This window comes from Alosa pseudoharengus, unplaced genomic scaffold (assembly GCF_046254945.1).
Source record: "Alosa pseudoharengus isolate Yale_2024_CS ecotype anadromous, Long Island Sound unplaced genomic scaffold, YU_APseudo_1.1 YU_APseudo_1.1_scf_13, whole genome shotgun sequence".
NCBI classification, from domain to species: Eukaryota; Metazoa; Chordata; class Actinopteri; order Clupeiformes; family Clupeidae; genus Alosa; species Alosa pseudoharengus.
Window position 1 is genome coordinate 6,593,540 of NW_027468598.1, and position 22,514 is coordinate 6,616,053.

At 40.5% G+C, this 22,514-nt stretch overlaps 1 protein-coding gene across 2 annotated transcripts in view; it reads right to left on the reverse strand.

Annotated features, from left to right (window-relative positions):
* Positions 1-24: 24 nt before the first annotated feature.
* ddx6 (DEAD (Asp-Glu-Ala-Asp) box helicase 6) overlaps positions 25-22,514 on the reverse strand; it is a 51,708-nt gene continuing 29,218 nt past the window's right edge. For both annotated transcript variants that reach the window (XM_076281934.1, XM_076281935.1), the window contains exons 2-14: positions 11,644-12,225; positions 11,393-11,456; positions 11,209-11,313; positions 8,882-9,011; positions 8,641-8,787; positions 8,455-8,549; positions 8,237-8,359; positions 6,303-6,431; positions 6,027-6,143; positions 4,834-4,897; positions 4,588-4,689; positions 4,310-4,491; positions 25-3,601 (exon numbers count right to left, since the gene is read on the reverse strand). In XM_076281934.1, the coding sequence (XP_076138049.1) occupies positions 4,316-4,491; positions 4,588-4,689; positions 4,834-4,897; positions 6,027-6,143; positions 6,303-6,431; positions 8,237-8,359; positions 8,455-8,549; positions 8,641-8,787; positions 8,882-9,011; positions 11,209-11,313; positions 11,393-11,456; positions 11,644-11,834 (1,443 nt within the window). In that variant the 5' untranslated portion in view covers positions 11,835-12,225 and the 3' untranslated portion in view covers positions 25-3,601; positions 4,310-4,315. The remainder of the gene's footprint in view (positions 3,602-4,309; positions 4,492-4,587; positions 4,690-4,833; positions 4,898-6,026; positions 6,144-6,302; positions 6,432-8,236; positions 8,360-8,454; positions 8,550-8,640; positions 8,788-8,881; positions 9,012-11,208; positions 11,314-11,392; positions 11,457-11,643; positions 12,226-22,514) is intronic.

The window sequence follows — 22,514 nt, forward strand, 5'->3', positions numbered from 1 at the left end:
AAATCAACAGCAAGACAGCAAGAGTGGATTACAGTGAGCTTTATTTCCGAACAAAAACTTTCAAGTCACTTGAAGCCACGTCAGATGGTACCACAGCATTTAACTTATCACAGATTCATAAAATATATGAATAGCCCACTGTAAAATTGCCAATTGAGTTTTGGTAGGGCAGAAAAAAAGAATGTCAAATGACCCAGTATTTTGCTTTTCAGTGTAAATACTGCGGAGTTGTATCAATCTGAAATTTGGGAAACAAAATCTGGCTTAAAGGGCATAGAATTTTTCACTTTCATAAAACAAAATATTTCCAAGTAGTCTTTCCTACTTTCCTTCCCTCCCCATGCTAATGCACCCATATCTTTCAACTCCGCTGTGAATAGTAGGGTTATGTGGTTGAATAACCACCACCCTAAACACAGTTGAGGTAGGAAATGGATGCATAAGGGCAGCAATCTCCCACCCCCAAAACCCTCAACAAACAAACGAAAAAACAAACAAACAAAAACCTTTGAAGAATGAGATAAATGTAGTCACTTGCGTGGTAAGATGCCCTTTATCTCATTCTGCAAAGCAATTCCACACATACACATACACTCACACATACACACAGCTACCTTTCAACTCTTGCAGCCTAGCTACTCCCAGCTAACATAAATGCATTATATGCTTTTTGGTGTTAACTGGCAGCTTTCAAGGCAAGACAAGAAAAATGCAGGTAGCTGCCAAGACATCCTGTGATCTGGCCCTTGTTCTCTCATCTAGTCACACAAATCTCCATTTTTTCCCCCCCACCCCACGAAAGGTCAATTACATGACTGGTAGATTTGTGTGTTTTGAGGGGGGCACTATAGCAGAGAGAACAGGGGCCTGAAGTTCCACTGCACATAACAAATTGCCCAATTCTAGGAGGAAGTTCCTATTAGGTTGACCTCATTGTATCCAATTTCCTCTCAAAAAGTTTGAATTTAAATTGTTTTACTCAATATTTAAGTGTGCACAAAATGGCCTGTTAGAAACCAACAGCATCTATGACACTTGATGATTAACAGTGGAACAATGAGCATCTTACAGTTATTGGGAAATTGCCACTGAGGGCTTGTCTGCACACATGCATCAAGTTTGGCAGCTCTGAATATCAAGGGATCATTTTAACAAGATAACCATTTACCCAAATAAACTTTCCCCATCCCCAACCATATCATCTTAAAAGAACACGGCAACATTTTGGAAAGTCAACTTATTTTCAGTCTATCCCAGTTCGATAAGAGAAAACGTACCCTTCTCTTCTCTGTGCATGCAATAACCCAGTCTGACAGCATTAGCCTAGCATAATTCACTGGAAATGGGACCAGTTAGCCTACAGCTCCCTTTTAGCTATAGACTAATTGGTCTAACCCACATCCAGTGAACTATGCTAAGCTTGGCTAACAGTGTCAAACTGGGTTATTGCACAGAGAAGAGAAGGGTACGCATCTTCTTCTTTGCCTCTTGGGTAGATAGTAAATAAGTTAATTTCTCAAAATGTTGGCGTGTTATTTTAAGTAAATATGCAACAGAAAAAAAAAATTTGCCCTTAACTCTGTATCCCAACCACAGTTTTTTTCTGAGCTCCCAGGCTTAGCGTTAAAGGGGATGCTCTGCTGCACACACCCACACACAAAAAAAAACTGTATGTCATTACTGCCCATGGCCTCTGCATGAGCCAATACCACCCACATCCCACCCCAAATAAAATTTCCCATTAACACCTCAGTTGCTTAGGCCGACAGCCGACACTGTGTAATTATCAGTGCAGTCGGACCCTGAAGTCCAGTCAAAAATTAGGAACACATTGCCTTTTACTTGCATTTGAGCCACTTTCATTTTTTTTTTTTAAAGCTCAATGCGGTAACCTCCAATCAATTTTAGTGTTAAATATCAGACTGATTTTCTTCTTCGCCTTTACCTCCTCCTCCCTAAGCGGAGAGTTCACAACAGTCTAGGTACTCATGTGTGTACTCACTTGCAGAAGTCATTTTAGTGCATATGGCAGTGAGGAGACCGATGTAACAGCATCATCATATTTACCAATTTACAATCTGCCAATTAAGCTGCACTGCAGCAGAAGACTTACACTACATGATGCAAAAGTCCATTTATGTTGTGATTAGAAGTCACTTTGACTAGGGTGTGCCTACCTTGCACATCTGTATTACCAGATGGCAAGCGGGCAAGTGTGTTTGTACAAGGCATTACTTTTTTTTGTAGCAGCCTAAAGATCAAGAGTTTCTGTCAACACTGCTTTAAGGATGCTTGGGAAGCTATTTAACTAAAAAAGTGCCAACAAGTAAACCAATTATAAATCTGGGAGGAAACCTCCACTTGCATCCACATTCTTTCTTGTACCACAAAATTAATCTTGAATCAATAAATAAATTTAGTCAAATTTGCTGCTCTTTAGCAGAGGAGAGAGGGGTTGGGAAAACACTTTGGTTTCAGTATAACTATATATAATAATAAAAAAAAAAAACAGTGCTGACAGAACCCCAAATCTCAGAGATGCCCTAGTCATCATCAAGCCTTTAAACACATTTTAAAACAATCCTTAAAAATGAAAGTATTTACAAGTTTACAGTGTGCCACATAAGCAGTGAAGATGGCACATCTTAAAGTGAGGGGATTAGCCACCCATTACGAATGTCACTCCTTGGGCCGAAGAAAGATTTGTCCAGATCAGGAAGGAATCACGGTTGAAAGGAGACAGTCTGTAGAGTATCTGCTCATGTCTCTCAGTCTGCACAATGAAGACCGAGGAGGAAAGGTAGAGTCTATAGAAGTACATGTTCCACGACACCAAATGGATCAACAGCCAGCACCAGCCTTTAAGGAAACTCAGGGTGCAACATCAGTCCCACAATGGCTGAGCAGGAGTGGGGAGAATACACAGCCATGTCTTTCACTGCAGTGTTGTATCCGATGCAGTGACGACAGCATGAATGTGTTCAAATATCTCTGGCTTTTCTCTTGTGCCCACTCTGTAATGGAGCAATAAGTCTCAGCTTAAATCTATTCAAAAACTAAATGAAGAAAAATGGCAAGGGATGTTTGGGGTGTTAGAAGTGGGCGTAGTAGGTGTTGGGAACTGGAAGACGCCCAAAAGACAATGTACATGAGGGGGTGTGGACATTATGAGATTATTTTTAAAAGCTGCTTGTTAAGGCACTTGATACAGTTAGTTAAAAAAGGAGAAAATGAAACTGAAAAATTGTTGCTGCTTGTAATAACTGATAAGGTGTGGGCTGTTGGTTGTCATTTCTTCTCGCATGAGAGGTGCTCGAGTCCCTTTATCCCATACTTCCCTCCTCAGTAAAGTGTCCGAGTCTTCTGAATGGATATCCAGCTCAGCCTCCTATTCAGAGCCGCGATTTCCTTCCCCGCATTCACCAGGCATTTAGATTTCTTATGGAGCAATTGAAATAAAATAAAATAAAATAAAATAAAATAAAATAAACAGACATGGGAAGAACAAAAACAATGATGCGGACCACAAAACAAACAAACAAAAATCCCCACAGCAAAGTGGGGGTTGGGGTAATTAAAGGGAGCGTATGGGAAAGATGATCTGGAGGCAAGAGGGAGAGGGGAGAAAGTATGTTTAGAAAACACCTGTGGTAAGCATCGATTTCAATTATACAACAGTTAGGTCTGGTTGACCTATTAATATCTGATTGGATAAGAGGCATTCCAGAGTGGGGATATCCCAAGACATCCCCACTCGGACTGTTCACTGCCATTAATCACTCCAACGTGAACATTCCATCAATTCAAAACAAGAGAGGAAGGATTTCTTAATGTCACACTTGTGAGAAAATGGCGTAAATGGAATAGGGTTAATGTGCCATTTGGCGCCTGACGTATAGACAAACTAGTAGGCTATTAATAAAAAATTAAAAAGTGTGTGCATAAGCACATTTGCTCAAGTGATATGCTGCCTTGCTTGGCAACAGGAGAGGCCAAGACTGGAACTATTTTTGGGACGGAGAATGAACTAACAAAAATCGACAAAATAAACAATGGAAAACACATTTGAGGTCTTTACGCTCAATTAGTTGGTAGTAAAACTGTTGTATAAAAGCAACATGGCACTCGTCATCATGGGATCGGTAAAGTTGCCTGTGACCCTGCTCCTACGGCCGAACCACAGCCATTGGTATATGATCCTTACCAAACCCACTGTGACTTGTGCCATATTGCTTAAATCACAAATGCAAAAATGTATAATGACATGGAGGTGGGTGGAGTGTAAAAATGCAAGAGTAGGGCCTTTTACCTCTTCTTACGGCTTCACTGCCTCTCCACTCTCACTGTGGTACTCAGCCACATAGAGGCTCTTATCGATGCTGCTGGGGATAGGTTTGATCTCAGTTCCCAACTGCTCCTCTATACCCTTCAGGTTGAAGCGATCGTCATAGGTTATCAGATTGATGGCTAGACCCAAATGTCCAAAGCGTCCTGATGTCACATACATAGACAAAAATAAATATTAGGAATTTTATATCATATTGAGGACTGGTGTTCACTGGTTCACATTTGAATATGATTGCATACCAGATCTGCCAATACGGTGAAGGTATGTCTCTCCAAGCTTGGGAAAGTCAAAGTTTATCACCACATTCACAGCTTGAATGTCAATTCCTCTGGTGAAGAGATCTAAAAACAAGAACTAAAGTAAGACTAAACATACTTAAATGACACTAAAGGTTCATCACACAGAGAGTGACAATGGTGAAAGTCTTGTCTGCTGCAATGACAGATGATGGGCACAAATTCTTATTTCAGGGAGGCAGGTCTTACCAGTGCAGACAAGATTCCGGCAGAGACCATTTCTGAAGTCATGGAATACACGGTTACGGTGTTCCTGCAAGACATAAAAGGGTAGTTTCACGATCAGGATAAGTGCTTGGCATAATCCACATGTCAGATGTCCTCTCCAAAACACTTAAAATTTTAGTACATATCTAAATATTGACCAGTAGTAGGGGTGGGCGATATGGACAAAAAATAATATCTCTATATTTTTTGTGATTTTGACGATAACAATAATGAGTTACTTTACCGCTAATTATTTATGAATAGCATCATTACAATAATAACCAATAACCTAACCTGTGACTTTTTAACCAAATAAACCAATGCATTGTCACTCTATGACACATTTCCAATTCTGCCCCCACTTGGGTGTGTGGCAATGACATGGTCTAGCCAGCTACATTAGAGAAATTGAATAGGCCTAACAGTTTCCCAAGAGAAAGTCTGAGGCTGAAGTTCCTTTCAAACCTTTACATAGGATTCACTGTAAAACTAAGCAGACCAACAGAGTACATATCAGTTATTTCCTTCTATGTTTTGTTTAAGAGCACTAGCCTTCCAAGAGGCTACCTTTCCAAGTTACAGAATAGAAACTAATGCGTTAGCTTATGGCTAATGTATATGAGAAATCCCATGCTAACGTTAGCATAATCGGTAAACGTAGATATTTACAGCGAACTTCAGTCCATTTACAAAAGAGTTACTTGAGAATAGTTCTTTGTTTACAACTGACTATTAAAATACCCAAAGGCTAATGTTTTCTCTCCATATAATACCGTGTAGGAAAAAACGTGACTGTCTCATCAATGCTACTTGAACAGATACTTGACAAAAGTAGCCGCATAAAATCCCAAGTAGGCTACTCTCGCTGCACAAAATAAACATTAGGCGTGCGTGGGACAACGTTGTGACCCACTAGTGATCACGTGACGCTTGCTCTGCTGCAGCCAGGGGCTTCTCCCGCATACACCTCCTGGGAATGTATGAGTCTTCAATGCGTGATTTCGAGTGTTTTTTCCCCATAAGTAATTTAAATACTCGATAATGTCAAATTGCACATCGTTAAAACAACAATCACGATATTATCGCAGACGATATATATCGCCCACCCCTAACCAGTAGCCATTTTTTTAAATCCTTTAACAGATGTAGAACAATATAAGACAGCAACCACATACCTGTCTCATCTTTGCATGAATGTAGAAACAGGAGTAGCCAAGTTGAGAAATTTTCTTTGCCAGGAGCTCAACTCTCTGAGACGAGTTGCAGAAGATTATTGATTGATTAATTTGGAGCTAAAGGGGATGAGGAGAGAGAGAGAGAGAGAAAGATGCATGAGTAATACTGGTCTCAAACACTAGATGTGAAAAACAGAGTTCTGAATTCACAAACTCCACACACTTACAACTGAACACAAAAAAAAAAAGTCAGGAACCAAAATGATAGGAACTCACCCTTGAGAACAAAGTATTAAGACAGTGTACTTTCTGCCTTTCAGTGACATAGGCATAATACTGAGTCACACCCTTCAGTGTCAGCTCCTCCATTAGGTTAATCTCATAAGGCTTCTGCAGATGGGAATTCTAGAAGAAAAAAAAAAAAACTTTATGTTAAAAGAATTCACTGCATGATTGTCTCAACCACAATCACCGGTTACACATCTGGTTTAACAGTAGAATGTGTGAACGACGCAGATCATATCCATGCCACAAATTCTGACATTCTTTTACATTGTTTATTTGTTGGTTTTTCATTACTATGAGGGGTTTAATCCAGTGAAACTTAATCCAACCACCCAAATCAACGGGAATAACTGTTTTTCATTAAAGTTTGAACACCATCATTGGCAAATGTGATTTCTAATAGAAGGCATGTCTGTAAAGTCAACAAGTTGACAGTTATTGGGTAATTAGAGCAGTTTTATCATGAAATGTACCACCTCTTCACATTTATTATATTTCAATCCATTCTATTTCAATGTGAAATGGAGGGTGATCATGTCTTTAATGCTGTAGATAAACTGAAAAGAAGCTTACTTTTGATGTAATTTTTTTTAGTTTTACAGTGGAAAAGGCACCCGTTTCATAGAATGACCCTAAGGTACATTTCCATTAAAGCATGCATTAAACAGCAGCTGGAAACACAGAGACTTGTATCTCCCCTTCAAATATGTAAAGGAGTTAAAAATCACTTAAATTCTTTTTCTCTACATGTCCCCAAAACAACCAGTCCTTACTTTGCCCGAGAAGCTGTAGATGCTGGACTAATTTTGGCTCCCTACTCAGAAACCTGAGACATTTTTTCCCCCAGCACATACATGGGCAACATACGGCCCGCGGGCCACATCCGGCCCGTGGGCTTTCCCTTACCGGCCCGCGTAAGGTCCGTGAAAGAACAATAGTCAAGAACCTAGCATAGAGATAATGCACGCAATCAATATCATTGCTTTTATTTTGAAAGCGACTGCTATTTGTACGCCCATACATTTGTGCGTGGATGCATACGATGTAAACACCCTCACTGATGTGCTGGTGAATAGAATGTATGCTTCTGCATCGACACAATGCAGTTGCCTTTAAGTCGGCGTAAACCTTTCAAAGTTTTGTGTCTCTTACGTCTGCGTCGCTCACCACCGCAAAGGTTGTCAGAACGAACTCCTGCTGTTTGTTGGCGATACGAAGTGTTAATTTCAAAACGTTACTGGCAGATAGATAGTTTACATTCGGATAACCCCGTCATTGTAACCAAAATATGTCTGAGTTTATTTGCAAAGCTTATGTTAGCGAACTAGTATGATGCTACTACCCACAGGTTGCTTGAAGCAGCCGGCTCAACACACAGGGCGAGTTGACCAATCACAGTTTTGTGCATAAAGTTAAAGCAAAAACATAGTTAAAGCAAAAAAATAGTTTTCTTTGTGCATGTTGATTAACTAATCACAGCCTACTATTGTCTGCTCCACATTTTCATAGTCTAATTCTGCATAGAGTTAATTTAATGATGGTAATGATTTAATGATTTAATGATGAAATATTGCTGAGTGTTGATGAAATGGTGGCACAGGCCTATGGTTGTACTGACTCCTTCACATTTTCATGGCCTAGCCTAATTATATAGATATTGTAGTACTTTTTTATATCAGTCTTTTCGAGAAGCAATAGCCTATTGCTGTTTTTCCTTTGTCTCCCTCACATTTTCATCTGTTCTTACGAGTAGTAAACAAAACCATATGATTTACTTAATGTTATACAATAACAGAATAGAATTGGACAGAATTGAGTTCAGATTTGAGTTCGGTATTTTGGGTCTGGCCCTCCTCAACAGTCCCAGTTTGTCATGTGGCCCCTTAGAGAAATTAGTTGCCCACCCCTGCCCTAGCAGAACGTACCATAAACTTCTGCACACTGATGGGAAAAGTAGCGGAATACAGCAGAATTTGTCTTTGCTTGGATAGGAAGCTCAGAGTCTCCTCCATCATCAGCACAAAGTCCTGTGACAGAAGCTTATCAGCCTGTTCAAAACATGAGTAGGCAATACAGGTTGAGTGCAACTCTTCAAAAACACATTCCATAACAGTGTGTGTATTCCTTCATTCATTCAACTTGCCTCATCCAAAACGATCATCTGCACCTGGCTGACTTTTGCCACTCCCTTTTTGATGAGATCCAGGATCCTTCCTGGCGTGGCAATGACTACATGTACTATAAAGGAAAAGATCATGAGTGAAAATACATGTGTTGGTGAGTGATATAAATGTGTGATTCATGTAATGCAAGTAACTTCACACCGTACCAGTCTCATCAAGTCGCATGATGTCATCACGAAGGTTGGTGCCACCAGTAGTCGCCATAACCTTGACTCCGCCCATGTGTTTGCTGACCTGGATGCAGATTTGACTCACCTGCAGTGCCAGCTCGCGAGTAGGAACGATGACCATTGCTGAAAAAAGAAAATGATTATTTATCCATTCAAAATCATCCATGGCGTAGTATGAAAATATCAATATAATTTCATCACACGTTCAAAATTTCACCTTGTATGCAGTCCTTCTTTAGGTCAATGCGTTCAAGTAAGGGGATGAGGTAGGCGCCGCTCTTTCCAGTGCCGTTCTTTGCTCTGGCCAGAATGTCCCTCCCTGACAAAGCAATAGGAATGCTCTCCTCCTAACAGGACATATGACAACAGTCTCAAACTCCAACATACTATAAATACCTTCAAACTGGCTAAAATTTTGAGATGAGAGCTTTAACATAATTAAAATGTTACATGTAAAGTTGATCAGAAGGGCTCATTCATTTTAAATATTCACAGGTATGCTAGTCATTGAAGCCTGAGAAGTGGACTGATGTTAATAACACATTTGAATTACATTTGTGTAGGTGAGAAAGCATTGCTGTCCAATTTTGTCTCAGCCATGTGTGTTGAGGGGAAGTCATCAACATAACCACTTACTTGATGTGAATTCTCCAGACAATGATCTGCTCTGTTCAAATGGACTCAAACATTACCCAAACTCTTTACTGGGCACTGGCCAGGTCTGTAGTTGTATTTTTGGGTTTAAAGGCAGAGTTGAGCTACACCTTGTTTTCAGTCTTTAGATTTTTCTGGTGCGACAGTCAAGGTAAAAGGACCAAAGGACTCGCACATAGGTCCAAAAAGTTGGATCAATATTGTTTTTTTTGTTTTTTTTCTCAGACAAGCGTGCAAAATGTGCAAACATGTGCAAAGGTGCTATCCATCTGATTAGATGTTTTGGTTCCTTGCTCTTTAGTTCATAACGTTCACCTTGAAGTCCAATTACTAAAGCATTGATATGTTACCTTTAATTGCAACTTGGCTAGCAACAGTACAATGCACTGTTAACACTAGGGCTGAAACGATTACGAGTAATTCGAACAATTCGATTACAAAAATTGATCGAGGAAAAATCTCTACATCGGAGCTCCGTTTAATTCCTATTCCTATGTGGCTTACTCAGCTCAGGGATTATTGCTTCACAGACTGTTATCACTTTCAGAATTAAGTGGACGATGACAGAGAGCCAAGAAACCGTCCATAAAAGGCAGAGAATATCCAAAGTTTTGGGATCATTTCAAACTTAGGAAAGAAGACAAGGTGCAACGTGTCCACTGCAAAGCAGAACTGGCGTACCACAACAGCACGTCAACGATGATTTAACATCTGAGCCGAACGCATCCAGTTGTTAACACCAGCTCGAGCGTAGCCGACAAGGCAACGTAAACACTGATGTTAGCTGATTTAATGTATTAGCTAGTTAGAACGTAGGTATTTGTAGTGGCTGTAGCCTGATGTTGTGAGTCGATATGATAAGTTCGGAAACTTTAAGTAGTGAACTAATTAATGTAAAATTGCACTGAACAACTAGTCACACACACTCATCTTGTGTGGGTCTCTCTCTCTCACACACACACACACACACGGTGTTGGGCTACCTCACCTATCGTGATACCCAGACATAATTATTAGTCCTTACAAAAAAATAACTGCATTACTTCAAGTGTCAAAACTGCAACACATATTTGCAGTTCTTATGCAGGAAATACAGTATTTTGGACACTGAAAACTGGACACTGGAAATGCCATTGTACTGCATAGTAGCCTACTGTACTTTACTGCAGAAATGCAGTATTTTGGACATGAAAATACTAAAGTAATACACTGTAAAAACTGCAGTTATTTTTTGAAAGGGAAGTTATTTGGTAGTAATGGTAAATGCTGCAGATGAACAGATCTACATAAAACAGATATTCATTTACTTTAAAGTGACTAGGGCTAGTGTTTTCAGCATGACATTTGTTGTGCATATAAATAAATTACACTTAATAGCGCAATTCGATTACTCGATTAATTGATGAAACAATCGCTAGAATACTCTATTCCAAAAAGAATCGATAGCTGCAGCCCTATGTAATGGAGGCGAACTGAGCTAGCATGCTAGTTGGGCATGTAAATCCTCACACCGATAACCTTAAGAACGCTTCTAACCGCTGAGTTGGAAGCCTGGGCTTTAAGTACTGTGGTTAGAGCGTTCGACTCCCATGCCGGTGTGTGTAGAGGTGGCAGGATGAGGCCCGTGAGCGGCAGAGAACCGACCTCTGTTACACCTATTTAACACTCGATCCTACTTGTATGACACTACATGTGACACGAACAAAGATGGTTTTAAATATAATATGACAAGTTTCACTTAATCTCAAGACAAAGTTATAGTCTGCACAAAAGACTGAAAACAAAATATTTTTTGGGGTCAGACCCAATTTGACTGTCAGTCAGGTTATGGCAAATAAACAATTTTTAAAGATGGCCTAATCCTGTGCCGAACTTTTGTTAAGTGCCTACCTGAATAGGGGAAGGTTTCTCCCAGCCCATCTCAAAGATCCCCATAAGCAGTTCCCGCTTCAAGCAGTAATCTTCAAATTCATTCCCCTTTGTTGCGGTCACATCCTGTAGAGAACACTATACAATTAAGTCCTCCACTTAACTAATCAAGAATTCTCTTTGTTTAAATTGGTCATGTTCTCACCGAAGTTCTCATTCTCATGTCCTTTGGAGGGACCTTTAAGTTTTTCTTCCAGTCATCTCCAGGTCTGATTGGGAAACATTCATTAAAAAGCATTATTATGAATGCACATTTACAACATGTTATGGTAGAAGACGACATATTTGGCTCAAAACTTTCAGCCTCATAAACCCCTCTTTCCCCACAACAAACAAAACCACCCAAATGATTTCACGAGGAATAAAGTTTGGAGTTTGATCAAGATAAATATTTACTTGATGACTGTGTTTGTTGGTGCTGGCTGGGAACTGCCATTGTTGATTGTGCTGGAGGCTTTCACTTGGCTTGCTGGTTGTTGAGGACTCCCTCCACCTGGGCCACCTGCTGGCTTTCCTGAGGCCCGAAGTTGGCCATTCTGATTAGAAAAGCCCAAAATCACGTGGCTCTCTGTTCTTGCAGTACTCATAGTTCCTCTTCAAACAGCAAATTCAATCTGACAGATGTAACAAAGGAATATGCTTTTGCTCACAAGAGTTCACAAGGATATGTGCAATTTGCCGTCCTACACCTTGCAGCTCCAAAAGAAAAATCACAACAGAGAAAAAAAAATCCCTTCAGATAACTTCAGGTTCTTCTTCCATCAATGTTTTCTTTGAAGATTCAAAATAAGATTCATTCAATTAAGGAGTCAGTGATGTTGCAAGCAGAAAAAAATGGCTAGAACGCCCAAGTCCACTTTTTCAAAGGTGTAGACCGATGAGAAGAGGAAGACACCAAAGTGTCAGTCATTTTAGTGTTTCCACATCCACTCTTCCTATTCCAAGTTTAGAAGTTGAACAGCTTCCAAAGACATCAACCTAAGAGAAAGGAAAGAAAAAGCATTTTGCATCACATAGTCATAAAAGGAGTTCAGGCATGCACCAAGTGATTTGCCAGGGAGCGGTGAGCCAGTTCTGTGACCATGGTGGGGATGCTAAAGTTATCAAGAACTCTTTTCACATTTCCTTGCCATCAAGGAACTTCATCGCTGTAGTTGTATTGCCCAGTTTACAGAGCCAGGGTTGTAAAGGTACAGCACAGAGGAGTTCGAATGTAGGGCGTTTGTCTACAACTAGCAAGCTAATCAGCCAAAAGCCAACAAATTTGTTCTGTGAGCACAGACAGCAATGCAACAGACCCTGAGTTTACTGGCTTGCTATTTGATGTACTTTCCCTGATAGCACAGGGGCGTTGAATCCATGTTGAATCAACCTCCGCCGCTTCAAACAAACGTGGATTCAACGCCCCTCAACGCCCCTTTGCTATCTGGGTTGGTATGCAAATGGCCACATCCTTCTGCAAGAGCTGTTCTAACGCAATTTTCCACAGGAATCGATATAGGAATCAATAAGTAGGCTTGGGTATCGAATAATTGGTTGGAACCGGGACTCTCTTTTCCCAGTTCGCCAACCGGAAGAAGAAACGGCTGAACACCAACGAAGAAGCGCATAGTTCATAGAATTAAAATTCATGGAGAATGTCAGACTATTTCATTCAGAAAGCAGGGTTCCCGCGGATCCTTAAAAAGTCTTCAATACAACTGAATTTTCGAAAGAGGTATTAAATGTGCGTATGGGACCGCCAGCGAGTGCAAGAGAGCGAGTGATGCCTCCATCCAGTTTCTTGTATTTAAAACGCAATTGTGAGCAAAAGTGACTAGGCTATTAGGCTACGGGAGATAGTGTAATGGTTGCAGAGTGAAGATGTTTTTCACGGGTTTGGTTAAAGGTGTGAAAACGGTAGGCATGTACAAAATAATATGCCTGACGTTTTCGTGGTGTAGCTGAGGCCTGAGAGATAGACAGGTAGCCTACGTGGAATGAGGGAGCCTATGGTAGAATGAGCGGGAGAGAGAGTTGGTAAGCCAGTTAGCGATAGGTTGGCTCTATGTTCGAATTTAGGCCGGACATATGGATTTTAAAAGCCCTGTCCGGCGTCCGGCACAGCCTCAAGCCAGACGCTCATTTGTTCTCCTTTTTGGAGTTGCTCTTGGCATCTAAAGTCTTTGCTCGGACGCAGCATCGTTTCACAAACTATGGACACGAAGACTGCTGGTCAAATTATGTGCAGTGCTTCGCAATCAGGAGGAAATACTGTATATGTTAAGTTGATCTGTTTGCATCTTTCCAGCGTGTGTTGCTGGCCTAGCCTAGGGAAGAAAATATCTGTCTTATAATAGCCTACCTGTAATATCTGCCAGCAGCTTGCTTGCCAGCGTTTCCCAGTAGGCTAGGCCTACTTTGCAAAAGTTGTGAAATATAACCGCATATTTTTTTAATGTCGGCGACTGCTACATAAAAATAAAAAAAACGTATTTTCATAATACATGTGTGCTTGAGATGAAACCAGCAGTTATCAGCAGGATCATGCGAGGAGGACCTGTCTCTTAATTAATTTAAAACAAGTCAATGGTTTTACAATGTTTCAGTCAAGCTTTGGTTGGTTTAGATACAACTGGTATGCAAAATGTAAAGTAGTGGATTAACTTTAATTTGCTGTGCTGCATATTGGACAATAGATGCACATAGTAAATTATATAAAGTAGGCTTATTAAAACATGTCTTAGCTTAGTCTAGCTTAGCTTAGTCTAACTTTGAAAAAAATATTGAAGGGAATCCAGTCCAGTGCACATGTCTTTGGCAATTAGCCCTAGGCTACTACAGACACAGGTGAAGAACAGTCAGCCTCAGCAGTAAGCAAAACCAAATATGTACAGCCAGCTTCAAAAGCAAGCAGCCCAGACCCTAAAATTGGGCATTTATAGCTGTGAAGGTAATTCACACACAATTATTTTTCTTTCGCCAAAATATATTTGGTAACTTCTGTAGACATCCAAAATGGGGTGGGGGTTAAAATTAGTAGGAAAAAAAACTTGCATAAACAGTCATATATATCTTTTTGTTGTGGTATAGTCTTAATTTTCATTTAGATGTTTTGGAAAGGTCTTAAAAAGTCTTTAAATTTGCACTTGGAAAATGTACCCTGAGAAAGACCGTTGGTTAGCTGTCTCATTTAAAATATCCTAAACGTTTTTTGACCCTGCCTTTAAAAAACATCGGAATCGAGAATCGTTAGGAACCGGAATCAAAATAAGAAATCGGAATAGTCGTTCAAATTGAAACGATACCCAACCATATCGATAAAGAATCGCATCAATAAGCAGACTCGACAATAGCATATCGATATCGATAATTTCTTAACAATGCCCATCCCTAACGGGAGCCGTTTATGTTTTTAGCGAGGGGTCGTAGCAGGTCCAGAACAAGACACCTCGATGAGCCGACGGCGATTTGCTGTTGAATTGTGATTGTTTGAAATCATGCAAGACTTGATCAGAGTCTCAACTCAACATCGGGCGGTTATTTGGAATCTTAAAAGACATGGGCCTGGAGAATCACTTAATTTCCAGTCAAACGCAGCAGTCAGGATATACAGTGGGCGTCGCTTTCAGTCTCTTCAGTCACTTCAGTCGTACATTACGAGGCGTGAAGCTGCGTGAAGCTTTAGTACCACTTTCAGCCACTGTGCGTCGCTCTGCCACTGTACATCGCTCTGCCTGCCGCCCCTTCTGAAAAAGCAGGAGGCTACCATTAAACATTATTGTTGCCGAGAGGAATCCCAGCCTACGAATTCAATAACAAAATAAACCATGCATAATTAAACATTACCTTGATTTAGGCTGGGTATGGCTTAAGGCTTGACTACACGGTGGTAACGAAAATCAAAATCGAAATTTGCTGTCTACATTAGGGGTCGACCAATTATCAGCCTGGCCGATTATTAGGGCCGATATTTAGCATTTTTATAATAATCAGTATCGGCCATTTTTTCCACCGATAAGCCGATATTGAAATGGATAAAGAATGAAACACGCTACTTTGTCTATAAAGCGTCTCTCACTCCCTGCATTTGCTACTCTGTGGTCAAGAGCATTGTCCCGCCCACTAGGGGTGGGCGATATGGACAAAAAATAATATCTCGATATTTTTTGTGACTTTGACAATAACGATAATTAGTCGATATCCTTTAAAATATTGTTTTTGTTAGTCTGAGTTACTTTACAGCTCATTATTTATGAATAGCATCATTACAATAACCAATAGATAGATAGATACTTTATTGATCCCCAGGGGAAATTCAAGTATAATTTCCAATAACCTAACCTGTGACTATTTAACCAAATCAACCAATGCATCGTCACTCTGACACATTTCCAATTCTGCCCCCACTTGTGTGTGTGGCAATGACATGGTCTAGCCAGCTATATTAGAATGAATAGGTGAATAGGCCTAACAGTTTCCCAAGAGAAAGTCTGAAGCTGAAGTTCCTTTCAAACCTTTACATAGGATTCACTGTAAAGCAGACCAACAGAGTAGCTTACATCTCAGTTATTTCCTTCTATGTTTTGTTTTAGAGCAATCACGTAGGCTAGCATTCCAAGTTACAGAATAGAAACTAATGCGTTAGCTTATGGCTAATGTATATGAGAAATCCCATAGAGATGCTAACGGTTAGCATAATCGGTAAACGTAGATATTTAGAGCGAACTTCAGTCCATTTACAAAAGAGTTACATGAGAATAGTTATTTGTTTACAACTGACGTTTAAAATACTCAAAGGCTAATGTTTTCTCTCCATATAATACCGTGTAGGAAAAAACGTGACTGTCTCATCAATGCTACTTGAACAGAAGTAGCCGCATAAAATCCCAAGTAGGCTACTCTCGCTGCACAAAATAAACATTAGGCTGCGTGGGACAACGTTGTGACCCACTAGTGATCACGTGACACTTGCTCTGCTGCACTTCTCCGGCATAGCCTACCTCCTGGGAATGTATCTTCAGTGCGTGATTTCGAGTGTTTTTTCCCCATAAGTAATTTAAATACTCGATAATGTCAATTTGCACATCGTTAAAACAACATTCACAATATTATCGCAGACGATATATATCGCCCACCCCTACCGCCCACTACACCGTCTGATTTGTTAGTTAGCACGAATGCAGCCAATCAGAATCGAAGACTGAACATGGAGAAAATTTCTCACTCAGGCAGACTGTAGACTGGGCTTCAGCTGTAGGCCTTTGGAGCTATTTTTCAAAGGTAAGGAAGGTAGCCTACCTTACATTGCTGAAGTTGCAATGAATCACAATAATCTACACTGAAGTTACAAAAACACCACTTTGTAAGCTATTGTCTCTTTGATCCGGATCAATAAGCAAAGCACCCACTTCCTCCATTTAGCGAATTCCCGCTTGATGCACGTTACTGATATGCTGTTTAGACTACTAGTTAGCCTACAAACTTGGGTGCTGCGCATCGGGAGTTCCTTGCCTCCGCCTCGTCCGTTATTGTGAATAACGGGACACCTCAGCGGACATAGTAGGCCTACATAGTAGACAAGTCCTAAATTATGCAATAGCGAACGTCAAAAAGTCTAATTGCTCCTTTTTGAAATAGACTGTCAGAAAAGACTACACGCACCCAGGGCCAGTCGTAATTTAATCCGACCTGAACTAAATCGCGTCATGAGCTGGCTATGAACGTGCCTTTTAGGCTCACAAAAGTGTATCTTCTAGCCTACATATGGACACAAACTGCATGCTTAAATAGCCTAAGAACTATTTTAAAACTGTTTTGTTAAACTATTCAACCGTAACACTTGCCATCACGCATGCACCTCTTCCTCTCCCTCTCTCGTGCACTCACACACACAATGGCAAAGCATCCTCTTTGTGTCAGGTCCCTTAACAAGCACATAGCACATTGTGTAGGCCTAGTCTATGAAAATAATTGCCATCACTCAGCTCTTGGATTAACATCATACACAGGATTTACACTTGCAAGTGATGCAAGTTTATAGACAATTATGAAGAAAAGTGTATCAAATGAAGAAAGAAAAGTTTGTATAATTAAATGCTTTTGAATGAAATTTTTGCAGCATATCGCCTTTACTATCTACCCCCCTTTTGACAACTGACATATCGGTTTTACATATCGGTTATCGGCCTCCTGTTTTGCTAATAATTGATATGGGTATCGGCCCTGAAAAAAACATATCGGTCGATCCCTAGTCTACATTATTGTCAGTGTTGGGGGTAACGCAACTACACAAATCAAAACAGTGTCTTGTGATAATTGAGCCAGTAGATAAATAACCGTTCAGAATTAATCTGTAGCCTTGGGTAGGCTTCTGCAGAGAACAATGTTGTTGCCGATTTAATACCATCTCGCGACGTTTAACAGGCTACGCAATAGAGGCTTAGACAACTATGACCCACGTTTTGGCTTCGTAAATTAATTTGCCCTACTTCTTGACTGCAGTGTAGTCAATTGACTGCTTGACAGGTTATTTTTATTTTTCTGTACAATAAACAAATACATCTGCTTTATGCCGCAGAATTACGCACTTGGCCAGCCTATAAAACGGGCACATTTTGGAGAGAATAGAGAATGTACGCACGCAAGAATCTGTAGGCTATTTGTGGCGGGTTACCAGCAAACAATGTTTAATGCATTAACTCAAGACGTCAAACGTTTTCTAAACAATACAAACAGAAAGGATGCAGCAGGCAGAAATGTAGAAGAGTAATTTCCAGTGGAAGAACAAAATGCTGAATGAAGCCCAAAGATATGAAGGCATATCTGGCAAATTGTTATTTTTTAAAGACGTAAATGGTTGGGCTATAGGCCTAGTTTGCAAGAAGGAGACATAACGCGTGAGCATGCCACACTATCCACAGCTGTGGTAGCGGGGGGTAGGATGATTACTGTTAGCGCAGGATTTATATAAAATTCTTCAACAGAAGGCCTGCCTCGAATGCAGGCTTACCCAAAAAAAAAAGGCCTGTGGTTTGCGCAGCCTACAGTAAGTAGGTCTTGGTGAGTTAGGAGTCCTCTCGACTTCTTTTAAGCGGTCTCAGAGGTGGAAAGTTGCGTTCGTTGGGGGCAGGGCCGGATTAACAATTAATAGACCCTTGGGAACTAAATGTCTGATGGCCCCCCCTGCCCCCCAGCCAACGTGAATCGGGCAGTCAGTTAATAGGCCTATATCGTGAAGATTTTTTATTGCCATTTAAGGCACGAGCGCATCTGTGAGGCCAAGCCTCACCAAGTTTAACATTTAATTAAACTGCTTATAGGCTTTGCCGAAATAGTTTCAACATTTCGAATATCAGTGTCAGGTGAATTAGGAAATGTTCTCAAAGTAGCCTTATGGCATAATGTGCAAATAATATAGCCTAGATATTCCAATATATTCGAATACACGTGTTTATTTTAGAGGGGATATTCGAACGTCATTTTTGAGCAATTTTGACAGTCCTAGTCCACTGTAGGCTACGCCAATCGCCTATTAACACCTTCCACCTGGAAGGTCTTAATGCATGGGGTATGCATGGGGTGTCTAACCAGGCCTTTTTATCAGGCCACCAGGCCCCTCCTCCTCCTGGACAATAGGCCAGAGGTGGAGAGGTGGAAAGATGAGTTGTTGGGGTCAGTCAATGCTTTTTGAGGATGGGCTAGCCTACATTAAGAACAAGCATATTTCTGGTCGATTTAAGAAGGGCTTTCAATCGTACGTCCCCATGCACATAATAGAAACGCAGTCGCTCAGAGAGCATAGACCTCCGCCAAGGCAGCTCAATTATTGAATTATTATTATTATTTAAATCTAAGTTATTGAATTATTTTTTGAATGTAGGCCATTGAGTAGATATTTTTGGTATTTCGTGTTTTTCAGTAGTGTTCACAAATTGTTGTTTTGTTTTATCAGAACTGATTAGGCTACATCGTGCACGTGTAATTAACGTGATTAACACCTGTCCATTGTATGGCAAGGCTATTAACACCTGTCCCCGAGTCTGTATGGGCAAGCAATTACCGGGTATGCTCTAAACTTATAATAAAATAAGCACCTGCATTCCGGAGCGGTGCTTATGAGCCTGTTTACACTTGCTTTAAATACTGTAAATACAGGTGTAGGAGATACTTTGAAAGTAGTCTCTAGTGTACAGTGGAGTTTTCTTATATGTATATTACTGCTGTAAGTGTACTGCTGTAAGTGTATTGTTTACTGGACCAAATAAAAAGTCCTCTTCCTTTTCACAACAACCTCTGCTTCATCCTTTGCTTAAAATAGACCACCAGTCACGGTTACCCTTTAAACCTGAGACGAGTGAAACCCTTTTTAATTAAACGTAATTTAGAAAGACATCGTAAAACACTTAAAGTTAATATTTTGTATTTTAGATAGATTGCTGCTGGGCTATACAGTATGTCTTGGTTCATGTCTGTTAACAACTCATTGCCGTCCTCGCGGTTGCATCCATCCGCCCTTCTATGAAATGAAAAAGACGTAGGCTATCTGCAAGCTGGCCTATGATTTCAGTTAAAATACAGTACGTGATAAACCCAGAAAAAGTTGACAGGTAGGCTATGTTTCGGTCCCAAATTGACCCAGTAGCCTACAGAAGGCATCAATAAATTGAAGGGGAGGGTCAGGCGTTTTTTCATAATCACTTTGGAGGGTCATAGAAAAATGTCTTGCTGGCGAGGGAGGGTCACGTCTTTTTGGACTAATGCTCCCAAAACTCCTCCGGTAGCCCCTTAAATAAATAACGAACAGTCCCTAATGAGGTAAACTTGTGACCATCAAAAATCGTTTATCGCCTGTAACTCTGTGATAACAGGACGTAACAGGAAGGCATTTGGCTGAGCAACGGAGGTTAATATGCTCTATATTTTGTCCAAATGATGTCTGTCTATCATCGTTGCACTCTGAGAAAATTTGTCCTGCGTTTCTTCTACGGCTGCAAACGGGATTCACTCGCAGTTAACCAAATATTTATTTATTAGGGCAGGGCAGGCATATTTCTGGCTATTCAATTATTTCTAAACCAGTCTGCTAAAGTCTGTAGTGAAGTCTGTGTAGGGTTTTCCAGGCTCCATTTCTTTTTATGAGACACCCTGCTCACTTGAGACATCTGCCGGTTGTTTGGGTTGTTGCAGCATCACTGGAAAAATACAAATTAAAGTCGCGTGATCCCGCGCGCGGACCGTGATGGAAGCTGGCCAAGTCGAAGCACTGCCCACTGTAACTACCACTGGCAATACTGATGGATACATTGCTGAATTATTAAAAATGTTAGTACACTAAAAGTTTTCTAATTCATTTTACATCAATCTACAAATCAAGACACAGTAAATGGTTTGGGTGGGCTAAATATATATAAAAATACACTTTTTTTCAAGGTGGGTACAGTGACCCAAAAAGCAGCTAGCGCAAGCTAACTTGATGAATGATTATCTTGATAATTCTGAAAGTTTGGCAAAAGAGGGATAACTATGATAGCAAGTTTACAGCATATTTAGGCTCCAGGCATAGCTTTATTCATTTTGGTGTGGACATTTATTTTCTCGGTAGTCATTGTATAACCATTTAAGCCCATCTCATGCGTTCAATAGGAAATTCCTAAAATTGAGGTTTTCACTGTAACCCTGTGACTTTGATGTTCTTTTACCTCACTGACTTCATTAGTTCACAAAAGCAAGCCAAACATAAAATCAAATGTTTAAAGGTTGTATCAGCGATTTCAGGCCCAAAAAAGGCCTAAACATATGATCGCATTCAGCTAATCTTTCCTAACGATCCGCTAGCTGTCTGCCCCATAAGCAGGCCGTCCCTGTAGGCACCCTAGGCTCCGAGATCTGTACACAAAAACAATTGCTACCAACAAGGGTTGGCGACCCACTCAAAAGCAAAATAAAGTGTTTCAACCAATAACTGACGAGATGCGCGTTTAGGAGAGTTTTAATTTCACGGGAGGGAGGGGGAGGGAGTAGCGAGCTAGCTCTCTGTTTTGTTTGAACATCAACAGAAGTGACGTATCCCCGCTATCGCGGATACAACCTTTAAAATATTTGTTAAATGTAAGACATGTTATTGAATAAATATTTCGGTTTCAGTTCCTGCATTATTACAGCCCTGGTTTTAAAGCATTTTTCCAATTATTCACAAAAATGAATGCTGATTTTGACAGCATGCAGGTCTAATTCTAACTAGGATTCATTTTTGATGTCAAATGGAAGTTCACGTCTCATCTGTCTCCAATGCTTCCAAACTGAATTCTATAATGTGTACACAGGAGACGTGCTGGGACGGTCACCAGAGCAAATGGGTTGGATAAAGATTGATAATTTGGTTGAACTTTTTTTTCCCCTTGCAATATGCATAGCCTACAAACAATGCCAATAAATGTCTGATCGTTGCTGATTCTTCAGTTTATGTTCGTAAGCCAAGTAATTCAAGTAGTCAGCACTTTAGCCGGTGGGTTAGCTATGTTATTATGCCTACAGGCTTTGACAGCTAGCATGCTAGTTAGCCTAATTCAAGTGCTTGCAAAAGGACACTGTCAAACTGCAACAAATGTCTTGTAATGAATGTAATTTTCTTCCATATAGTGTTCACAGTGAATCATATAGAGCTGCACAGTCCCGCCCACAGCCGATGCCGGAAGTAAAAATTCAATGCAATTTCTCCATTGACAATTGCGGCAAAAGCCATAAAAACTTAACTGCACGTGGTAGACTTAAAACCAGCTACGGCTGTACTAAGCGATTGTATATGCTCATATAGACGCCAAGAGTTCATGGGGCACTAACCTTGTTTTGAGATAAATGCCTTTTATTCGAGATCTCTTGGATAAGTACTTCATTACCCACAATCCTGAACAATCCCACAATCCCACAGTGATGCCTCTGATTGGTGGAAAGGCCGTTATGGTCATAGTTTGAAACTCTCTCAGCGAAAATTATTGACAAAGATGGCGGAGTATTTTACTGCCTATGGCGAAAATCTTAATATGATTAAAAACTTTCTTGACGAATATTGGTACTTGTATCAACAAGGATTGTTGTTTATACATCACACGAACTTAGTCAGGGCCAATACACCAGGGGTGTCACTAGACCTTATTCACTGGGGCACGTGCCTTAGTAAAAGTCTCCAGTGCCCCAGTAAAATTCTAGCGCTGCTCTCGATGGAAACGGCATTCATGAGCGCATCTCCGTGCCTGCTTTAGTCATGACTCGAGCCTGTCACTTACCAG